This window comes from Pleurodeles waltl, chromosome 4_1 (genome assembly GCF_031143425.1).
Source record: "Pleurodeles waltl isolate 20211129_DDA chromosome 4_1, aPleWal1.hap1.20221129, whole genome shotgun sequence".
Taxonomy (NCBI): Eukaryota; Metazoa; Chordata; class Amphibia; order Caudata; family Salamandridae; genus Pleurodeles; species Pleurodeles waltl.
In genome coordinates, this window is record NC_090442.1 from 1,022,556,863 (window position 1) to 1,022,580,134 (window position 23,272).

At 43.4% G+C, this 23,272-nt stretch overlaps 1 protein-coding gene across 4 annotated transcripts in view; it reads right to left on the reverse strand.

The window, feature by feature from the left end:
- Positions 1 to 23,272, reverse strand: part of LOC138288371 (zinc finger protein 92 homolog) — an 84,162-nt gene that overhangs the window by 34,221 nt on the left and 26,669 nt on the right. For all 4 annotated transcript variants that reach the window (XM_069229932.1, XM_069229931.1, XM_069229935.1 and 1 more), the window contains exons 2-3: positions 11,110 to 11,236; positions 10,732 to 10,842 (exon numbers count right to left, since the gene is read on the reverse strand). In XM_069229932.1, the coding sequence (XP_069086033.1) occupies positions 10,732 to 10,842; positions 11,110 to 11,236 (238 nt within the window). The remainder of the gene's footprint in view (positions 1 to 10,731; positions 10,843 to 11,109; positions 11,237 to 23,272) is intronic.

Sequence of the window (23,272 nt, forward strand, 5' to 3'; positions counted from 1 at the left end):
TGATACCTTTGTTTCTATAGTTATATATTTAAGTAATCCCTAGGCCTGCCCCATACAAAGAGACTCTGCAGGAATTAGTGGTGGCGGGCAGTGCAGAGACTCTTACAAGAGTAACTCATGAGTTTCTACTTCAATTTACTAGACCTACAGTCATCCTTGAAAGTCCCCAACAATATACCTACCACAAGCATTGGTAAAGCCAACAGGTCTCGTCTATGTGAGAGCTATTGTCTCTAGTGTGTTTTAGCCATGTTGAACACCAGTGTGTCTGCTCTTCAGCATGGCTAAAAGTCAGTGGCATGTGGAATTTTGGGGGTGGGGGGGGGCGGATAAGAGAGGTTGGTGGAGTGGGCTAGAGTGGAGTGCGTTAGAGTGGAGTGGGGTGGGGTAGAGTGCAGTCCGGTAGATTGGCGCAGACTGGAGTGGGATAGAATGAAATGAAGTGGGGCAGACCGGAGTGGAGTGGGTAGTTTGGAGTAGTCTGGAGTGGAGTTGGGTAGACTGGTGTGGAGTGGGGTAGACTGGGGTAGAGTGGAGTGTGTAGACTGCAGTTGTGGGGCTGAGTAGCGTGAACTGAGGTAGAGCAGAGTAGAGTAGATTTGAGTGAAGTGAGGTAGACAGTAGTGGAGTAGGTTAGATTAGGTTGGATTTGGGTAGATTAGAGTGGAGTAGATTGTAGTGGTGTACACTGGGATATATTGGAGTGTAGTCGGGTAGACTGGGTAGAGTCAGGTTAATTGGGGTGGAATGGGCTAGAATGGGCTGGAGTGAAGTAGACTGGAGAGGGATAGACTGGAGTGAAGTAGATCGGCATGAGGTAGAGGGGAGTGGGGTAGATTGGAGTGGGGCTAGGTTGGAGTGGGGCTAGACTGGAGTAGATGGGATGGAGTTTGGCAGATTGGGTTTGAGCAGGGTAGATTGGGGTAGAGTAGGGCGAAGTACATTAGGGTAGCGTAGTGTGGGGATAGATTGGAGTGGGGTGTGGTAGATTGGATTGAAGTAGATTGGTGTGGATTAGGGTACACTGAGGTGGAGTGGGGTAGATTAGAATTGAGTGGTCTAGAAGTGGGGTAGATTGGATTGCAGTGGAGTGGGGTAGACTGCGGTGGAGTGGAATAGGCTGGGGCAGAAGGAATTGCAGTGGGCTACATTGGAGTGGGGTCAGGTAGACTGAGGCAGACAGAAGTGGGGTATATCGGAGTGGAGTGGAATAGACTGGAGTATTTGTTTAGATTGGAGTACAGTGTGGTAGATTCAAGTGGAGTGTGGTACATTGAAGTGAAGTGGGGTACATTGGAGTGGAATTAAGCGAAGTAGATTGTAGTGGCGTTGGGAGGATTGCAGAGGAGTAGGGTAGATGGAGGTACATTTAGTGGGGCAGGTTGGGAGTAGGGTAGACTGGAGTTAAGTGGAGGGGCACAGAAGAGTGGCATGTTGTGGACTGGCTTAGAGTAGCATAGTGGCATGTCATCAATTGTGTTAAAGTGGACTGGAATGGCATGTCTGAGTGGAGAGTCGTGGAGTGAAGGAGAGTGTAGTGTCAGAGTGGAGCAGAGTGCTGTAGAACAGAGTGGTGGTGCATTAAGTTCGGGGGTAAAGAGTGGAGTACGCATGGTGTGGTAGCGCACTGTTGACAACACATGTTCAATTGAAATGGCCATTACATTTGCATAGACATAGTTTCACTGCACACAAATTATAATGTGTGGAAATTTCATCATTGTGTATTGATGTGTTTTGATTGTATTCAAATATTTGTTTCCACCACACTTCACCATTACAAAAAATGTGCTTCATCTGTACTTAACTAATTGTGATATATTTTGAAATATCAGTGCAGTTCATTTACAGACATCTAAACTTTGCTGGCTAGAAAAAAGCTTTTCCTTTCACAGCAAGATTGTCACATATGTTCTCTCACTTTGAAGTAAGAGAAAGAAAGGTAAACACCAAGCTCTCTTGGATGACAGAGCCTAACATTTGACCAGTCTTTCAATGCACAGCAAATGTGACAAGATAAGAACAAGATTTAAAGGCCTGTTTACAGGGAGCACGTTTGTGGAAGAATATAGTAAACAGACCATGCGCAACGGTAGGGATGAACTCAAGATGGACAGCCTAAAATAAATAAAGCCAGGAAACAGAATGCATATAACTGTGTGTTAGAAACCACAAAGCCAATGGTAAGCCATGGCCAAAAGGTATTTCAAAGGAAGCTTTCAGAATTCTCACAAGAAGACAGCTAACTGTCTGGTAGGTTTTTACCTAAAAAAAAGTGTCCCTCTCTGCTTATTGCTTTTGGAATAATACACAAGATGAGGATGTTCCACCAGGAGATTGAAGGTGCCGGATTATTGATTAGGTGAACCATTGACATTTTAGGAAAAATAGCTCTCTTATTCCCTTCTTTGTGCATTGCAAGATTTATAAATATTCTGTACACTGGGAGACTTACTTCTAGGTGCTTTTACAAGTAAACTGAACAGAAAGGATATGTATTACACATACTCAGTTCTGATGGGATATTCTAGACTTGTCTACTTCTTTTACCTTTTTCCAGATTATGGGCTACTGTTAGTGAAGGGACTTAAACTGGTGTTTTTAGATTTAGGATTAGAACTGCAGCAGAGAAGACATTCATGTGCAGGCAGACCATGTCGCCCATAGAATGTTACAACATATTCTCACGGGGCGGGCCGTTTGAAAATGAATAGTGTTGCAAAGTTGGATTTGTTTGTCTTATAATGTGACCAGGGTAAGTGCTTATAATATTTTAGCAATATTTTGAATGTTTTCATAAAGTATTGTATGTTACCGTGTGTGTGTGTGTGAAGTTTTTTTAACTTCCATATGTCTGTTTTATATAATCCTCATTTGCACTGTCTCTTTTTCAGCACTTGATATGTTTTCTAACGTGAGTGATAAGGTTTATGGTTATGATTTATTTTGCTACGATTTTGTGTGGATGAGGTAAAAATGTTTTTGAAAAGTATTTCTAAATTACTGCAGAAGTTGTCAAATACTATTGTTTAGTCACAATACACCTCATTTTGACATTTCCTGAAGGGCTCTTGAGTGATCGGTTGAGAGAATGATCCAGCCACAGAGGCCACAAGGAATTTTACAAGAAAAAATGTGCAGACAGCAAACAATGAGTTTTATTCTAACTTACAAGTGAAGCCTTCTTCAACTATTGAGAAACCATCTTCTGAAAATGAAATGAGATAGCCTACTTTTAGGATGAATGCACTACATGGTGCAAAGCAGCTCAAGTTCAGAAACAAGGATAGTCTTTGCGAGTGAAGTCGGACATTTTGGAGATCAGATCTACCTTTCAATGCATGGTGAGAATTTGTCACTCTTGTCTACGGAGATATAGTATTAGTGCTTCTAAGTTTTAGAAACTCTGACATTTTCAGAGTAGGGAATGGGATTACTCTAAACATTCCCTGTCTTTGGCATCACATGATGTGAGATAGTCATTATTTTCCGTTAGGCCTGTATACTGGGGATCCTCCAGATGCTTGTTTCCTTCTCATTAATCCTGGACGGAACAGCAGAGCTGGCTCCCATTCCACCACTAAATATAGAGACACCAGCGTATGCTCTACCATGCTTCATTTTTTACGGAAAATCCCACTTTGATTTTCTGATAGATAATATTATTTGCAACCTTTGACCTAGCCTCATTCATCTAATGAGTCTTTTTGCTTCTTTGTGTGCGTTAGGCTGCCCAAAGTTAAATTAACTAACAGTAAGTAACCAGTATACCGTTTGAATCAGTCGGAGTTAATTTAGGTCAAATTGTCCCATAAGGTTCATCTGTGTTTCATATGTCACGCGGGCACAAACTTCATTATCTGGAACGCAGAAATTCTAAGAAACATCCCTGTAATGCTCACCAAACACTACCATCAGGAACTCAAATTGGATCTACTTAAGCATAGCCAGCCTAACTTAACTTGGATTATAAAAAGACAGTGCTTAACATGAGATTGGTTGCACTTTATACTTAGAGTCGATAAATGGAAACCATTCACATACACTTTAAGCCATAGGTTTAAATTGCCCATTAGTAAAACAAATTGTATGTGGAGAAAATTGGAAGAAACCATCTCATAAAAGATCCATCTTACTTTAACGGCAACCTGCGTTTAACAGTGGACTGGCAGATTATTGTTGATTGGAACAAGTATGATTCTTTATCATTGCAAGTCCCATATGTTATTTAGTGTGATGGAATGGTCTAAGAATTTTATAAGACGTTTAACATTGGAGTAAACTGAACCATTACCACAAAATTAGAAAAAGGAATGTATTCTATAAAGAGTAAATGGCAAATGGTATATAACTAACTTACTTTGGCTGTATGTTACAACAACTTAGCTGGGTCCTTTTTAAGTATAAATATGGTCACAGTGCCTGTTACCATGCTGTCGATTTATACAAATGCTTGCAAAGAACAAGTTACTTACCTTCGGTAACGCCTTTTCTGGTGGATACACTAGCTACCTGTGGATTCCTCACCTAGGGAATTCTCCCAATGCGCCAGCATTCAACAGAAATGTTCTTCCCAGCTCTGCACGTCGACGAGGACGTACTTATTGCCCGACTCCAACGCGACTCCGTCTGAACTCATCGTGGCAATAAGAGGCCTCGTCAGTTTTCACCATTTTTTACGTGCCTTTGAGGCGAACAGGTGATCATCTGACATCACACTTGACATGACTACATCAATCAAATATAATACACAATATTTAATCAAATACAAACAGCAAAATATACAAATATAAACATCTATATATCACACATGTATGTACACATATATACATATACAATCAAATATACATTCACCCTAGGAAATCTTGGTATGACCAACCAGGCAACAGGGAGGCGGGTGGGACCGTGAGGAATCCACAGGTAGCTAGTGCATCCACCAGAAAAGTCGTTACTGAAGGTAAGTAACTTGTTCTTCTGATGGATACAACTACCTGTAGATTCCTCACCTAATGAATAGTGTCCCAAAGCAGTACCGCACTCGGTGGCGGGTGCCTGAATGGTCACACCAAGAAATCCAGCAGCACGGACCGTGCAAAATGGCCATCCCTCCTAACCTCTGAGTCCAAGCAATAATGCTTTGCTAAAGTATGGAGGGAAGCTCAAGTGGCGGCCTTACAAATTTCATCCACAGGAACACCTCTGCCTAAGGCCGAAGAGGCCGACTTAGCCCTGATGGAATGGGCTCTAATTCCAACAGGAAGAACCTTCTTTGCTAAGGAATAACATACTTTTATGCAAAGAATGACCCACCTGGACAGTGTTCTTTTGTGGACAGCCTTGCCTTTCCTCTTCCCCACGTAGCCAATGAAGAGCTGATCATCCACCTGGAACTCTCGTTATCTTGATGTAGAAGCTTAAAGCTATTCTCAGGTCAGGCCGATGCAGTCTCTCCTCCCCTTTTGATGGATGGGGAGGAGGGTAGAAAGACGAAAGCGTTATAGATTGTCCTAAATGGAAGGGTGTAACAACCCTTGGTAGGAACGCCGCCCTTGTCCTCAGCACCACTTTGTCCGCATGAAAAGAAGTAAAAGGGTCTTTAACGGTAAGCGCTTGAAGTTCACTCACTCGCCTAGCCGACGTGATAGCTATGAGAAAAACAGTCTTTAAAACCAACAACATTAACGGACATAAATGTAAAGGTCCAAACGGCAAACCCATCAGGAATGTAAGAACTAAATTCAAATCCCACTGAGGCATAATAAACGGAGTGGGAGGAAACCTATTAGTAAGACCCTTTAAGAACCTTAAAACTATAGGGGACTTAAATAAAGATGGTTGATCGGGAAGGCACAGAAAGGCAGACAGTGCCGACAGATAGCCCTTAACAGTCGCAACTGCACAACCCCTCTGAGCCAAGGACAACGCAAATAATAAAAAGTCTGACAAATGGGCCCATAAAGGATCAATTTGCTTCTCTCCACACTAATCAACAAAATTTGCCCATCTGCCAGCATAGATAGATTTGGTGGAGTGTCGCTGGCCGATACAATAATGTCCACCACTTCTGGCGGGAGAGAAAAGGAACTCAGATTGCCCCATTCAATCTCCAGGCATGAAGGTGCAGGCTCTGGAGGTGGGGGTGTAGAACCTGCCCCTGCGACTACGAGAGGAGATCTGCCCTGTAAGGGAGACAGAGCAGAGGGCACAGTGAGAGTTGGAGAAGGTCTGAGTACCACACCCTTCTAGGCCAATCCGGAGCTATTAAGATGACTTGGGCCTGGTCTTGGCAAATCTTCCTCAGAACCCAAGGAATCAAGGGTATAGGGGAAACACGTGAAGTAACTGGCCATACCAGGACCTTTGAAACGCGTCCCCCAACGCTCCTTGCACCGGACACTAGAGGCTGCAGAACGACTGGCAGTGCGCATTCTCCCGAGTGGCAAAGAGGTCTATCTGAGGGAATCCCCACATCCGGAAGATGTGAAGGACCAGATCTGGATGGAGACGCCACTCCTGATCGACCAAGAAGTGTCGACTGAGACTGTCCGCACGTACGTTCAGAACTCCGGCCAGATGGTTTGCTACTACGCAAATCTGATGGTCCTGTGCCCAGGACCAGAGCCGCAGAGCCTCTCTGCAAAGAAGGTACGACCCTAAACCTCCCTGCTTGTTGATGTACCACATCGCAGTAGTGTTGTCCGTCAGAACGTATAGTCCGCAATTCTAACAGATTGATATGAAACATCTGTTCCACTGGAGACCAATGACCTTTGACCTCCAGGTCCCCCAGATGAGCTCCCCACCCTAGAATGGAGGCATCCGTTATAACCGTGACCACTGGTGGTGGTAGCGAAAACAGCCTTCCTTGGGAAAGGTTGCTGTCTGCAGCCCACCATTGTAGATCCGCTGCAGTGTCCCTGGAGATCTTTATCGACTCCCCGGGATCCGCTCTGTGCTGAAACCTCATGTGCCAGCGTGCATGAGTGACCAACATAATGCAAGAAGCGAACAAACCGAGCAGACCAAGGAACTTGAGGACTGGAACAACCGCTCCAGTTTGAAACATTGGAATCAACGCCTGAATGTCCTAAATCCACTGAGGTGGAGGATAGGCCCAATTCAATGTTTTATCCAGTACAGCCCCTATGAACAGGAGGCGTTGAGAGGACTCCAGGTGAGATTTCGGCAAGTTTACCGAAAACCCCAGATCGAACCACAACTGGGTTGTCATTTGCAGGTGATGCAGCACGAGCTCCGGAGACTTGGCTTTGATCAACCAATCGTCCAGGTAAGGGAATACCGATATTCCCTTCCTCCTGAGATATGCTGCAACCACCGCCATCACCTTCGTGAAGACTCGAGGTGCTGAAGGAAGACCAAAAGGAAGAATCGCAAACTGGTAGTGTTGCGACCCTACCACAAACCGGAGATACTTCCTGTGCGACTTCAGAATATGGATATGAAAGTAAGCATCCTGTAAGTCGACAGACACCATCCAATCTTCTTTGTTCAACGCCAGAAGCACCTGCGCTAGGGTCAGCATTTTGAATTTCTCCTGTTTGAGGAACCAATCCAAAACCCTCAGTTCCAGGACCGGCCTCAAACGACCATCCTTCATGGGGATCAGGAAATATCTTGAATAACAACCCTGACCCTTTTCCTGCTCTGGAACCAACTCCACTGCACCTTTCGATAAAAGGACTAGAACTTCCTGCTGCAACACCAGGAGATGATCTTCTGTGCAAAAGGATGGACAGGGAGGAATGGGGGGGGGGGGAGGGAGGGGGAACTCCCGAAAAGGAAGGGCATAACCTTTCCCCACAATACTGAGGACCCAGGAGTCCGATGTGATCAACTCCCACATGCAGAGAAAATGAAGCAACCTTCCCCCTACAGGAGAAGCATGGGATGCAATGGATGGAGGACTAAGGCTGCTTTCCCTGTTGCACACCCCAGAGGAAGAAGCAGGGTGCTGCTGGGTGGCTCCTCTCGGTCTAACCCTACCCCCACCCTCTATAGGACCTATAGGGAAAGCTAGACGGTTGTTGGCCTGCTGGTAGGTGTCTCCCCCGAAAGGACGTTCCTCTTCCAAACCCCCTGAATCTTCTAAAAGACCTGAGGTCTAAAAGGTCGTAGAATCCTGCAGGCCTAAGGCCCTGGCAGTAGCCCTGCTCTCCTTAAAGCGCTCTAAGGCAGAGTCAGCTTTGGAACCAAACTACATGTTCCCATCAAACGGCAAGTCCAACAGGGTCGTCTGTACATCTGTTGAAAATCCAGAAGACCTCAACCATGCATGTCTCTTGGTGACAACAGATGTGCCTATTGCCCTGGCCACCGAGTCTGACGTATCCAGCCCGACTGAATAATCTGAGTCGCTGCCGCATGTGCATCATACAGGAGATCCCGCATAGCCTGAGGCGAATCAGGTAGCACAGCCTTGGCCGCGTCCATCAGGGCATGAATATACCTGCACAAACCACAAGTGGCATTTGCAGACTTAAGGGTCATACTCCACGAAGAAAAAATCTTCTTGTCAGACTGCTCCATCCTTTTCGACTCCCTGTCCGATGGAGCCCCAGGGAAGAAACCAGGAGCTGAAAGTGAGGAACACGAGGCCTGAACCACCAGACTGTCCGGAGTCGGATGCTGAGAGAGGAATCCTGGGTCCCCAGGAGCCACTCTATATCTTCTTGCCACAGATCTGCTTACAGCAGTCACAGATACAGGTTTCCTCCATACTTCCAGGATTGGTTCTGTAAGAGCCTCATTGAACGGAAGAAGTGGTTCCGCAGCAGCCAAAGCAGGATGCTAGACTTCCGTCTGAATGTTCGTCTTTATCTCAGCTGCTGGTAGCGGAAGGTCCAGAAAGTCCGCCGCCTTCCTTATCACCGTATGGAACGAGGCAGCCTCCTCAGTAAATTCCCCAGGAGAGGCTAGATCCCACTCAGGATCGAGACCACTTGCGGAGTCCAAACCCTGAAAGTCCCCCAGGGGCTCAGCGATCTCTCCTTCCTCCAGGAGCTGCCTTCTATACTCTTGCTCCTCCAAAAACCTCAAGGCCCTTCTTTTTGAGCGCAGCCTGGCCTCTATCCTCGGCGTCGACATAGAATTGGCCGACGCCCACGACCTCGACTGACGCAGCCAAGGAGACACACCCCGGTCTCCGGATTCGTCCAACGCCAAATCCATCGGCACCATGGATAAACGGGCTCTCTTTCCTGGCGTCGACATAGAATTGGCCGACGCCCACGACCTCGACTGACGCAGCCAAGGAGACACACCCCGGTCTTCAGATTCGTCCAATGCCGAATCCATCGGCACCATGGATAAACGGGCTCTCTTCCCTGGCGTCGACTGGATTCGTGGCGAAGTCATCGGCGCCACCTGATCCACAGAAGCCACCGGCATCGAAGGTCTCCTCGGTGACGCCAACGGCAACAGCGCCGTACCAACACCCTTTGCTGGACAGAAGGGCATGAACGGCGTCGACTTGTATGAAGCCGGAACACCCAATCCAAAAGCTAATGCACCTGAGGGACCTGCCGGTGCACCGTCAGGGGCCATGGAGTTAAAGATATTAAACACAGCATTAAAGAATGCTGCCGGATCCGCTCCTGGAGCTGGGAATGCTGGATACTCCTGTGGCGTCGGCCCTGGATCAGGCAACTCCGACTGCACTGCAGGCGAGAAGCCAGGACTCTGGGGAGGCTCGACCACCTCAAACACTGACTGCGCCGGAGAAACCTGAGAGCTCTCAGGCTGAGGAATCACCGTCGGACTGACATCCCACATCGGACGCCGCCGAATAGATGGTGACCTCGACCGGGATCGCTCCCTCTCCGAACGCCGCCGGGAATCATGTTGACGCCGCCTCTCATGCGACCTCGAGGACTTCCCTAAAGATGACCTACGATGTCTATGGTTTCCTTTCTTTTTAGCCTTGGCCAAAAACAGCTTGGCCTCTCGCTCCTTGAGTGCCTTCGGGTTCATTTTCTGACACGAACCACACTCCTCCACGTCATGCTCGGAACACAAACAGCACAAGCAGTCAATATGCAGGTCAGTCACCGACATACGACCCCGCACTCTCTACAAGGCTTGAATCCTGATTTACGAGGTGGAGACATTTTAACAAAGTAACACCTTGGAAACACAGTAGCTCCCTAAGAGCCAGGAGAAAAAACCGTTATGCTTCGAAGGCACGTCAAAAAGGGAACTGACGTCAGCACGCCGGCGAGGCCCTTTTCTTGCCACGATGACGTCAGAAAGAGTCGCGTGGGATTCGGGCAATAGTGACGTCCTCGACGACGTGCAGAGCTGGGAAGAAAAGCTACGTCGAATTCTGGTGCATTGGGAGAATTCATTAGGTGAGGAATCCAGAGGTAGTTGTATCCATCAGAATGGAAATGTTTTAACATTCTTTTGTTACTTTATGTGTTGCTACACATATATAGTAGACACATTTGGACATTTGAACTACTTTTATAAGATATTGTAAATTAATATTTTAGAAGTGATTATGTAACAATCAGACAAGTTGCTCGGATTGTTTATTTGCAACTCTGAATTTAGACTGTTGTGCAACTCCGTATTATTCATTTTTGTGCACCAAAACCCATATAGAAGCTAAGACTAAAAGTGGGTCTGTTGATGACCTAAATGGTGGTCATGGACAGCATCATCAATTATTTATTTTATAATCCTCTGGCAAATGTTACATTTCTTGCTGACCTGGGGAATGACCATCGGCTTGCCAGCTCTCCCTGTCCTGCTCCTCCACATGATGCAGAGCATCCTTTTCTTTCTCTCTTAACGAGAAGACCGTGGTGGTGATAAGAGGCCCTGTTAGTAAAAAGAAAATATGGAAAAAAATTAATTGCTTCAACAAAGATGTCAGGATCCTACATAGCAAGAGAATGAACTCTATTAAATCTGTGCACTAACACTAATCACCAGGCACGTAAATGAGAGAGATGTGGTAGAACAACAGATCAGAACCATGGACCAATGCTAGTAATTAGAATGGTGTGAGACAGAAATACTCAAAGCAATCACAAACTGGTAACAGGATGTTTACAAGTCTCAAAACATTTAGGACAGTAACTTTACCAAGAGAAATCAAGGCCTGGTGAATTTCTTTCATTACACTGTTGTAAAGTTCCTTCTGCCATTCGTGTAGAAGTTTCCATTCGTCTTCACAGAAATAGGCTGCAGCATCATGAAATTTGTCTGGCACCTGAGATAGCAAATAATTTAATGATATTCAAGTACATATCTCAATAACGCAGAATAAAATATAACATTCATTTTAAACATGGTGTATGTGCCACTCAAACCATCAAATCTATAGTACATTCTTCCTTTTCATTGGTCCTTGAGTCATTATGAAAGTGTCTGTTTGTAGACTTGTCCTTTCCCAAAGTAGAAGCAGTGAGCAAGGCAAAGACAAGGTACAGAGCCATTTGTTAACTTTCAGCAAATGTGTGAAGTATTCATTTCACCCCCTCAATGTAGGCATGTGTGCTCTTTATTTGGGGATCATATCATGGAGTGGACAATTTGTGGAAGTACATTTACAAAACATGGAAAATCCATAAAATTGCTTCTACACTCCAAGGACAGAAATATGCTATAGAGTAGTTACTTATTTTCCAATAGGACTTCATAAAATATGAGCATTAAAATGAACTCTCTAAATTAGAAACATGTAAAAATTGCAAGATAATGCTTATTTTCCTAAATAAGGTCTTAGTAGACAGTATAGCTGGAGAGCTGATAAAATATATCTGAAGTCCAAAGCCTGAACTTACAAAGTCTGAACTGCTGAGGGCAAATTAAGGACAATTTATTTGTAAGAGAATGGATCTTTGCTTGAAAAAAAGTCTGGCTTAATCATAGTTATCTAACTGCCATGCTCACTATCACATTATTTCATTTTATAATCAAAGTGAACAAGCACCAGAAAATAACGATTAACAAGCACTTGCATTGCAATAGGTCTCGCATTTTCTTGAGCTAGAACTATTAGCATTGTAAATTCATAACTGGACTTTTCTTGCCACATAAATTGGTCAACCGCCTCACAATTTCGTCTTTTCCTGCCATATAATTCCAGTGGCCCAGCATTTAACTAAAGCAGTTCCTCTATCCTTTTTCCACTATATTAAAACATATACAATTATCATATAAACCTTTATCAGAAATACATTTCTGGCATTAGAGTGTAAAGTTTAAAACACCATAACAAAAATATTATTTCCCATGGATTGGAGAGTGAAAGGAAAGAGGGTGTTGGGAGTAAAGATGGAGAGGACAAGTGGCATAGTAACAGTAGCATGGGCCCTGGAGTAAGAAAGAAAATGGTTGACTGGAATTTCGGTAGGAAAATACAGCAGTGATTACAGTTGAGTGAGGTCCGTAGGACTCGGGTCCCCGTAACAAACGCACTTGATACCCCATTGATAACTAGGCGTCAGGAGGGAAAGCGGATGGGGCAGAAAAAGAGAAGCGAAAGGAATACAACAGATAAAAGGAAGAAAGAGAAGCGGTAGCAAAGAAATAAAAGAAAGAAGGGAAAGAAAAAACAAGAAAATGAGTACACAACTAAGAGAAGAAATAAAGCAAACGTGTGAGACAAAATTGAAAAAGGAAGGAAGCTAGCGGACAAAAGATAAAGAGGAAAAATAATGAAAGAAGTGTGACAGAGAAAAATGAACATTAAAGAAAAAAAGAGATGGAGAGAGAAACAAGCAGCAAAAGAAGCAGGGCATGTATGTACTGATACATTTGCCAAAGACACAGAATGGGAAAACCACTTTGACACTCCCAAAAAGTAACTTGGGGCTTCCACATACAGATGGGAAAAGAGGGATTTATAGTAAAATGTGAATTGACAGATTAAGACAAGAAAAACACCGGCGGTACGAAGAAAGATCTAAAAAAAACAAAAAAAAAGAAAAGTGCAAAAATGCATACCAAGTCAAAGGAAAGAGCAAATAAAAAAGAATGAAGGGAAGAGAAAAAAAATAGCGAAGGAATGAATACCTGATGAAAAAAGGGAGGACTGAAACAAGGAAAGAAATAACCAAATTTTTGCAAGTTTGAAAGAGGAAGTAGAAAGAGGGAGAGGGGAATAATAAAAATGAGAGGAGTAGAACTAAACAGTTGAAAGAAAGAGCAAAACTGTTAACGTGCGGATTTTAAGAGCTGGGAAGAGAAAAGTGGGGGGAAAGAAAACATTAAGAGTAAACTGAGTAAAGAAAAGAACGAAGTGAGGGCAAACAGACCCTCCCAAATACAAATGGCAGCTTAGTCTAGATTTAATTGGCTCCCCCACATCCTCAAGCAGAAGTTAGAGTGTGGAACAGCCTGGGACACTGCAGAACAGTAGGTGGTGCATTAGCAGAGTTGTATGTGAACCCCCATACAGCAATACTGGGGAGCACTGCAGTTGAGGTCCACTGAGAGAGTTGTATGTGGGCTGCAGTACTGGGATACTAATAAGCACACAAAGTCAGAAGTGAGGTATGTTAATATAGCTATGTGTGGCACTTATTATTGGTGTGCCAGTGTTGCCGAGTGCTAACCTGGAGGTGCCCTGGTGAAGCTCAGAGTAGGGCCCAGCATGGGAGTGGCATTGCCTCTGAACCACAGAAGTGAGGAGTCCTGAAGGGCGTGTCTGTGAGACTTGGTACTGAGATGAAATGTGCACTGAATATTAGAACTGATGGATTCTGGCGGAACTATGGTGGTTCCCATTAATAGCGGCTTAAATGTTAGACTTGACGTGCACTGGCTGAGCTGTGTTTTTCTCTTCTGGGTCCAGTACTGACTTGGCAGTGGGAATGAATATTAAAATTGAACTGTTGTAATGGAACTGTATGTGAGCAGGGTCCCAGTATAGGAAAGGAAGTGATCTCACCGGGGTAGAACTAAGGTGCACTGATGGAGCCGCGTCCGAGATCACAGTACTGGAATAGCAGAGTGTACTGACTGCAAAGAACTGAGGTGCTCTAGCAGACAGCGTGGATAGGGTTCCTGGCACTTGCACGGCTGAGGGGTTGGAGCATACGAACGGAGGTGCACTGATGACGCTGCACCCGAAGACCCAGTACTGGAGCAGCAGAGTGTACTGACTGCAAGAACTGAGATGCCTTGGCAGACAGCCTGTGTGGGGTTCCTGACAATGACACAGGTGAGGGCTTGGAGCGTGTGACCGGAGGTGCACTGATGGAGCTGCGCCCAAGGTCCCAGTACTGGAGCAGCAGAGTGTACTGACTGCAAGAACTGAAGTGCGTTGGCAGACAGGGTGCATGGGGTTCCTGGCACTGGCATGGGTGAGGGCTTGGAGCATGCGACTGGAGGTGCACAGATGGAGCTACGCCCGAGGTCCCAGTACTGGAGCCACAGAGTGTACTGACTGCAAGAACTGAGGTGCTCTGGCAGACAGCGTGCATGGAGTTCCTAGCACTGGCACGGTTGAGGGCTTGGAGCGTGTGAGTGGATGTGCACTGATGGAACTGCGCCTAAGGGCCCAGTACTCAAGCAGCAGAGTGTACTGACTGGAAGAAATGAAGTGCTCTGGCAGACAGCGTGGTGCATGGGGGTTCCCAACACTGGCTGGGATAAGGGCTTGGAGCGTGTGAACTGAGGTGCACTGATGGAGCTGCTAGTGGGATCCCAGTATGAAGCAGAAGTAGGCACTGTCTCTAAGAATTGTGGAGCCCTGGCAGAGCTGGGTGCCTAGGTTATAAGCAATTATATGTGATCCTCCAGGCAGGCATTCTTGGTAAAGAAAATCCAAGAAAAGGAACGGTGGGAACCAGGCAGCTGAGAGAGGGTGCAGAGAGCCCATAAAGACCAAATGTGACCAAGATGACAGCCTGATTTATAGCCTTGTTTACAGCTACGCTCAGAGCAAGAATGCTGTGTAAATGAAAAGGAAAGCTTCCATGAAAAGGAGCAGGAAACAATGTAAAAAAAAGTCCCATACAGACCAGATAAAGAGGACAAGGGTTAATTATACAGTAGTTAGTCCCTTCCCCCACACAGAAGCAGCAGGGACAAAGAGGCATGACTAACCACTAGCAAGCAAGGATTTTTAAATGACACTGAAACTAACAAATGAAATAGCTGGAAGCCCACAGAAGAAGTATACAAGAGGTCGTATGCTTATTCTTGAACGAAAAATAGCTTAAGTTATGAGAAGTCCTTATGGACAAACAAAATTCTGTTCATAAAATACATAAAGGATAACTCAACAAAATACATAAAAAACAAATAATTTCCCGAAATATGCATAGCAATGCTGAAGACAACACTTATTTGATCAAAACACACTTAATCCAGAATAAACCATGATTTTAAAGTAGCATTTCAAGATTGTACTTCATCAGAGATACACAGACCAACTCTGACATTTACCAAATAACAAATCTTTCAAGAAAATCTTAAAATAATCTTAGATATTCCAGGGCCATATTTTTACATCACAGGATAAATATATATTTACTAACCAGACATGCTCAATATTACAATGAACAAAAATCTTGCTTATGCCATGTTAGAGTATGATACACAAAGTATGTTAACATTCAGAAGAGGAAAAAAGACAAAGAAATAGGAAACTAAATTTCTTTGTTACCTTTCCAAATAACTTGATTAATATGTGTCATCACACACATTTTGAAATGTCTGAAATCATAATTATATTTATTCCCAAAAGGCAAAGCTACTAATTAGTTGGTATGTTCTTTTGGAGGTGAAGTGACAAAGATCATTATTTTTTTTAATTTAAGAATGGTACTAGCAATATATGGTTTTGACAGGGGCATTCTAGTAATAAAATCACAAATGGGGTCTTTGAATTATTAAGTGGCCTTATTTTCCATTTTTTGCTCCATGCCTCAGGGTAAACAAAACGTTTGTTACTTTCAAATGCTTTTATTGCACAGTTGGTTGTGCATTTAATCCACTTAATCGAGCCCAAACCAGGCATCATAAATAATGGTGGGCAGCTAGAAGTAACTATTCTCCTTATCAGAGTGCAAGACTGCATTTTTTAAGGTAATATGAGAAACATTACCTAATGATATACCAATATATTAATCTAGACAGAGAAAGTTCCCTCATTTGAAATGTTCTCAGATTTTGAGAACTATGGGCCCGATTTAGAGTTTGGTGGATGGGATTACTCCCTCACAAATGTGACGGTTATCCCGTCCGCCGTATTACAATTCCATTATGTCCTATGGACATCGTAATACGGCAGACAGAGTATCTGTCACGTTTGTGACAGAGGAACCATCCACCAACCTCTATATCAGGCCCTATATTTTGTAATAAACTTGAGGTAATCCTCAGGATATTTGTTTGCAGTAGAATAAAAAGTATGTAAGAAGATGTTCTATCAGCATAGTTCAACACAATTCACCAAATGCATGATTTGAGCCATGGTTGCCCTTGCTTCAGAAAGTAAAACTATGCCTTATATCAGCTATGTAAGGTAAAAGCAAGTGAAGCTTCCTATATTTGGCACGGATTTGCTGTTTCAAAGGTTAACTATGTATGCTGCAAAATTCATCAGAGGTATGTAAACAGTGTGATGTATGTTTCTCAAAGTTTATTATAATTATGGAAGTCCACAACAAATGAGATGTCACAAATGTTATCCTTGATCTGCAATGTAAAACAATATTTGCTATACTATGAGTCCAATAAGTAAGCCGTTTAAGCCATGCTAAACTCCAGTCTCTGCTGCCTTACTGAGCAGGAAGTTGGGATGTAATAAATACGTTTTAAGACATTTACCAAGAACTTCTTTAATGAAATGTTTATCTTATCAAAGAAACAAAGTGCCTCATACAGAACTGATTGGAAGACGTAAGCTTTTACAATTGTTCCAATCGAGTCACCAATCTTGTTCTAAAGATTTAAGTTCAGCTTCCTTAATGAGTTTTTTTTTTTGTTTATTAGAATTTGTTATGTTTTCAATCTAGCCATTGCAACATTCCCAGGTAATTCTACATGGTCGCTGATCTGTTTCTACCCCACCAATATCCAGTTGAAATTACACTTTAATGAACCGTATACAATTATTTTGGGTTTTTTTGTGCTGACCATAAGGTCACTTAATTGACTGAAATAGGGCACCTCCCTCAGGGATTGGTATAGGCCTGTTGGCTGTCTTCAAAATCACTGTGTCAAAGTCATATTGAAAGTAGAGGCATGAGCTGTGTGCCCAATTTACAGAAAACCTTTATAGCCCCTTATAACATTGTTCCCAAACCAGCTGTACATAAACTAAAATGTAACGGCGTAAGGACACGTCATTGATTCAGTTTGCAGTTAGGTGAAATGAAAGGTGTCAAACATGAGCTATTACTCACTTTAATACACTCCAATGTGGTCCACTAAAGTAAGTGGATGGCTCCAAGAAGGTTTGTAGACGTCGCCCATGCAGAGAGTTTTCTCCAAAGATTCCCATGACTGATCTTTTGAAATCAATAGTGCAGTCCAAAAGAAAAAGGCGTACAGTTTTTCCCTCGCACCCGCTGCTTGATCAGCCAAAGTGAATATATTATCAAATCTCTCAGCACCCCTCCACCTTCTGAAGCCTACCTAGTAAATAGTAAAAGATTTGTTTCTTCAACCCAGTTCACCAGCATTTCGAAAGGGATGTGTGAAGGTGTTTATTTGTCTTACAATTCTGCTTCACTCCCAAGCAGAGCCATCAATTTAGTTTTATCCGACATTTCTTGAAGATTGGGTGAGGTACTGAGCTACACATGGGATCACGGATTATTCTTAGTTCTAAACATGTGGAAGATAGAAACAGCATATGTTGTGCCCAGAGAGCGCTGTCTTATTTAAAAGCATTTATAGGGACTCTGTTCAGCCTAAGTGCTCCTGAGGAATGTGTAGACGAATGGTCGTCTCTCAGGGACAGTAGTAGTAAGGAACAAAAACCTGGACACGATGTGGGCTGGAATATGGACTCGATTCTGCAAGAATTATGAGTGTTTTTAATTTATATGCATTCAGTATCAATGCCTTGTTCTTCACAGTACGACCTACTAGTTGCCTGGAGCTCACCATATTGGACGCTGAATTCAAGAATGCACACTGCCTGCAAGTAGAGTGGCATTTGGCAGAGATTTCCTAAATAGTGTACGTTTAAGTTTGTTGTCAATAATCACAAAATGTAAAATCACCTTTACTGCTTAAGTATGAGAAACAACGGATTAACTCTACTAAAATCTATTAAAAAAAATTCTGGTTGGTGATATGTGTTGAGCCAATTGATAAACACATCATCAATGCAATGTATCAGCTGCACTACATTTGGATGTGTGCATCTTCTTTGTAAGGAAAACTGTTGTTAATCCAACCTTTTTATGGGGAGGTAGGATTCCTTTAGCTTCCTGCTTGACACACTTTGGATGGAATAATCTGTATGCAACCCTCCCCTCTCATTACTGTGCTTATCTTTTTTTCTGATGGCTTCTTGCAACTGTATTTATTCTTTTTTGTTGTCCTAGTGATTTTGCCCCCATTCCATATTGGCTCTACCAAAGTTCAACTAGGGACATGTTTACTTACATTTATTTCTCTCACAGAAATACCCCGTGTTTAGTTTTTAAAGTACACTTGATGTAAAAAACATTATAGCATGTTGTTTCAGAATTTTGGTTTTACTACTGATTTATTTCAGCCTAAATATGGACGTTGAAAGTATTCCTGTGTTTGCAAGGATGTTGTATCTTCAGGCTGCTTCACACTTTCCTACGTACAGTGGTTTATTAACCTGACTAGGATTGCTGTAGTGGGGTCGAAGCATGTCAATTATTCAATGTAATTTTTGCCAACATTTACAAATAGAGTTTTTAATATCCATGCAACTTTGTAGTTGATGTGTGCGCGCGTGTGTGTGTGTGTATGTAACCTATTTGACTACCATGCTCATAATGTAATTTCTATCTTGTGAGGTTCAGTAATATACCAATTACAAATCACATAGCATCAAAGAGTTTGAATTTTACCTTATAAGCAACATTGGAGGATACATGTTTTTAAAATAGAAAAAGGATCAATTATGGCTGTTATATAAATGACTAGGAGAATAACTTGGGAGTACTAGGGTGGGCAAAATGCATAAAACGTCCATCTTTACTTCTCCTGGCCCCTCATGCCTAGAAATATCACCCCATTACACCATGGATGTACAAGAGTGGCCGATAGCTCTAGCCTAATCTCATCAATTGGATCACGCACAATATTTGACGTGTCTCACACTCTGAGGCTTATGCTCACTACTTGTGAGGCTTTGCTGTATTCTCATTTATTGGTTGTGAGCCTTACACGATGGAGCACTGTCTCAGTCATCATGTATTCGATTGACTCTATGTAACATGCTCATATGGTGTGACCTTCACCACTTGGAGCACAGCATCACTTTGTGGGTGAGCGCCATGTATTACAGCAGTGTAACTCACTAGTCAAGAGTCTCACACCTTACAGAACTATCTAACTCTTTTAGGCACAGACTGCCTCAGTGAACTGAATCTTACAGCCAGAAGCACAGTCTACCTTATTGGTTATTAGGCTCGGTAATTAAAAAAGTATTACTTTTTAGCTACGAGTCTCACTGTTAACCACAGGTACCAGTGAAACTTGTGATAATGGCGAGATTAATTGTGCATAATCCTGATTACACAGTCTTCCCCTACCTTGACACAACATATACAAAAATTAGGTATGTGTATACTTTCAAACAACCACACGTCTCAGAAAACTCTTTTTAGGTGCTCTTTTTCAAGATGAGAATGTTAATGCGCTTCTAAGAAAGGGTTTCCCCATACCTTCTTCCTAAATTGGATTTCTCAAGTCACTCTTGTGTCTGCCACTACCCTTCTGCAGCAGGGTGGAATGTCAGTGCAGTGACCAGGAACAGCATATAGTGCAATGAAAATTAAAGGTAGGTCGGTTAATGATTTGCCCTTAATTATGCTTCCACATCACATTTCTTAAAATAATGTGAGAGTAACAAAGCAAGCTTAACAGATTGTTCAAAGTACCAAAGATGAAGATACTTGAGCCAAACCGAAAATACGCCAGCCATGTTAATGTGGCAGAGACCTGAAAAATCATTGTGAAACTGAGGACAGTAGACATGACTTCTTCACAAGCTCTAGATATCGCATTTCAAGCTGGCAATGCATTACAAATGCATGTCACAAAGCCCACGTAGTTCCGTACAGACATCTACCAATCGGAACGTCTGGTTTAATTGCCTTAAAAGCAACATTCCTTTGTTGGAAAACAATCCTTTGAAAAAAAAGAAAAAGCAGCATTGATAGGGACTTCCTCATGGGATTAGAACAGATGTTATTGCAAAGTCTTTACATCTTTTAGCAAGTCTGAAGAAAGCAACAATTCTTACTTGGGGATGATGTGTAAGCAGAACACCTCTCTGGGATGCTGAAGGTGTGAATCAACCCCAAATAAATCCCATTCTAATCTTGATTGTACAATTGTGGTTACTGTTGTACTGCCCAGGAAGAAAACACACACCTGAAGTGAGAATTTACATTATCGTGTAGGCCAAGGTTTGAGCTAAGAACTGTCTTGTACGTGTACGACGAGCGTGGATGTGCCACTGATAGCAAGGGTGTCTTGATATTTTCTCTAAAATGAGGGCCCTGGTATCATCTTTTGTTTTTATTATGGGAGGGTTTAACCCCTTCGCTGCCAGGCCTTTTCCCCCTCCTGTGCCGAGCCTTTTTTTTTTTGTGGCTATTTGGGGCAGTTCGCGCTTAGGCCCTCATAACTTTTTGTTCACATAAGCTACCCACGCCAAATTTGCGCCCTTTTTTTCCAACAACCTAGGGATTCTAGAAGTACCCAGACTTTGTGGGTTCCCCAGAAGGAGGCCAAGAAATTAGCCAAAATACAGTGAAAATCTCGTTCTTTTAAAAAAAATGGGAAAAGGGGGCTGCAGAAGAAGGCTTGTGTTTTTTTTCCCTGAAAATGGCATCAACAAAGGGTTTGCGGTGCTAAAATCACCAGCTTCCCAGCTTTCAGGGACAGGCAGACTTGAATCAGAAAACCCAATTTTTCAACACAATTTTGGCATTTTACTGGGACATACTCCATTTCTACGATTTTTTGTGCTTTCAGCCTCCTTCCAGTCAGTGACAGACATGGGCGTGAAACCAATGCTGGATCCCAGAAACCGAAACATTTCTGAAAAGTAGACAAAATTCTGAATTCAGCAAGGGGTAATTTGTGTAGATCCTACAGGGGTTTCCTACAGAAAATAACAACTGAAAAAAATAATATTGAAATTGAGGTGAAAAAAACTGAAATTTTTCTCTGCGTTTTACTCTGTAACTTTTTCCTGCAATGTCAGATTTTTTAAAGCAATATACCGTTACATCTACTGGACTCTTCTGGCTGCGGAGATATATAGGGCTTGTAGGTTCATCAAGAACTCTAGGTACCCAGAGCCAATAAATGACCGGCACCCTGCAGTGGGTTTTCATTCTATACTGGGTATACAGCAATTCATTTGCTGAAATATAAAGAGTAAAAAATAGCTATCAAGAAAACCTTTGTATTTCCAAAATGGGCACAAGATAAGGTATTGAGGAGCAGTGGTTATTTGCACATCTCTGAATTCTGGGGTGCCCACTAGCATGTGAATTACAGGGCATTTCTCAAATAGATGTCTTTTTTACACACTCTCTTATATTTGGAAGGAAAAAATTTAGAGAATGACAAGGGGCAATAACTCTTGTTTTGCTATTCTATTTTCCCCAAGTCTCCCGATAAAAATGATACATCACTTGTGTGGGTAGGCCTAGCGCCCGCAACAGGAAATGCCCCAAAACACAACGTGAACACATCCCATTTTTTGACAGAAAACAGAGGTGTTTTTTGCAAAGTGCCTACCTGTAGCTCAGCCGGCACCTAGGGAAACCTACCAAACCTGTGCATTTCTGAAAACTAGAGACCTAGGGGAATGCAAGATGGGGTGACTTGTGGGGCTCTGACCAGGTTCTGTTACCCACAATCCTTTACAAACCTCACAATTTGGCCAAAAAAACACTTTTTCCTCTCATTTCGGTGACAGAAAGTTCTGGAATCTGAGAAGAGCCACAAATGTCCTTCCACCCAGTGTTCCCCCAAGTCTCCTGATAAAAATGGTACCTCACTTGTGTGGGTGGGCCTAGCGCCCACGAAAGGAAATGGCCCAAAACACAACGTGGACACATCACATTTTTTCACAGAAAACAGAGGTGTTTTTTTCAAAGTGCCTACCTGTGGATTTTGGCCTCTAGCTCAGCCGGCCCCAGGAGGGGCAGAAATGGCCTAAAATAAATTTTCCCCACCAATCCCCCTGGGATGACGTGACGGCGCAGAAAAAAAGATCCACGGTGCCTAGTGGTTTCTGCCCCCTGTGGGGCCAGATTGACCTAAAATTGTCCGATTTGACCCCAAGGGGGGCAGAAATGCTCTAAATACAATTTGCCCCTCCAGGGGAGCGACTCTTGCATAAGGGGTCGCTCCCCATCTCTTAAAACACACAAAAAAAAAACCCACAAATTATTTTTTTAGCCCTGGCGCCTAGAGGTTTTTGCCCCCCCGGGGGCAGATCACCTAATAACAATAGGCCGATCTGCCCCTGGGGGGGGGGGGGGGGGGGCAGAAATGGCCTAAAATAAGTTTGCCACCCATGGGAATGACCCTTGCCTAAGGGTTCGCTCCCCTTATGTGAAATTCACAAGAAAAAAAACAATTCCCTGGTGTCTAGTCGTTTCTGTCCCCCTTGGGGGCAGATTGGCCTCATAAAAATAGGCCAATCTGCTCCCAAGGGGGGCAGAAATGGCCTAAATATAATTTGCCCCCTATGGGAGCGACCCTTGCCTAAGGGGTCGCTCCCCACCTCTAAAACAAAAAACAAAACAAAACAAACAAACATTTTTTATCCCTGGTGCCTAGAGGTTTCTGCCCGGGCAGAAAAAGCCTTAAAAAAAAATGCTCCCCCTGGGAACGACCGTTGCCCAAGGGGTCGCTCCCTCATGCCAGTTTCCTTTTTAAAATAAAATCCCTGGTGTCTAGTGGGCGTTCAATCCGGCTGCCAAAACGCAGAGAGAGGCTTAAAAGGGAAGGAAATAACTTTCCTTCCCTTTGAAGCCTCTCTCGGCCTCCCACACGTGATCGGAAGAGAAATGCAAAGCATTTCTCATCCGATCGCACTGGAAGCTGAGCT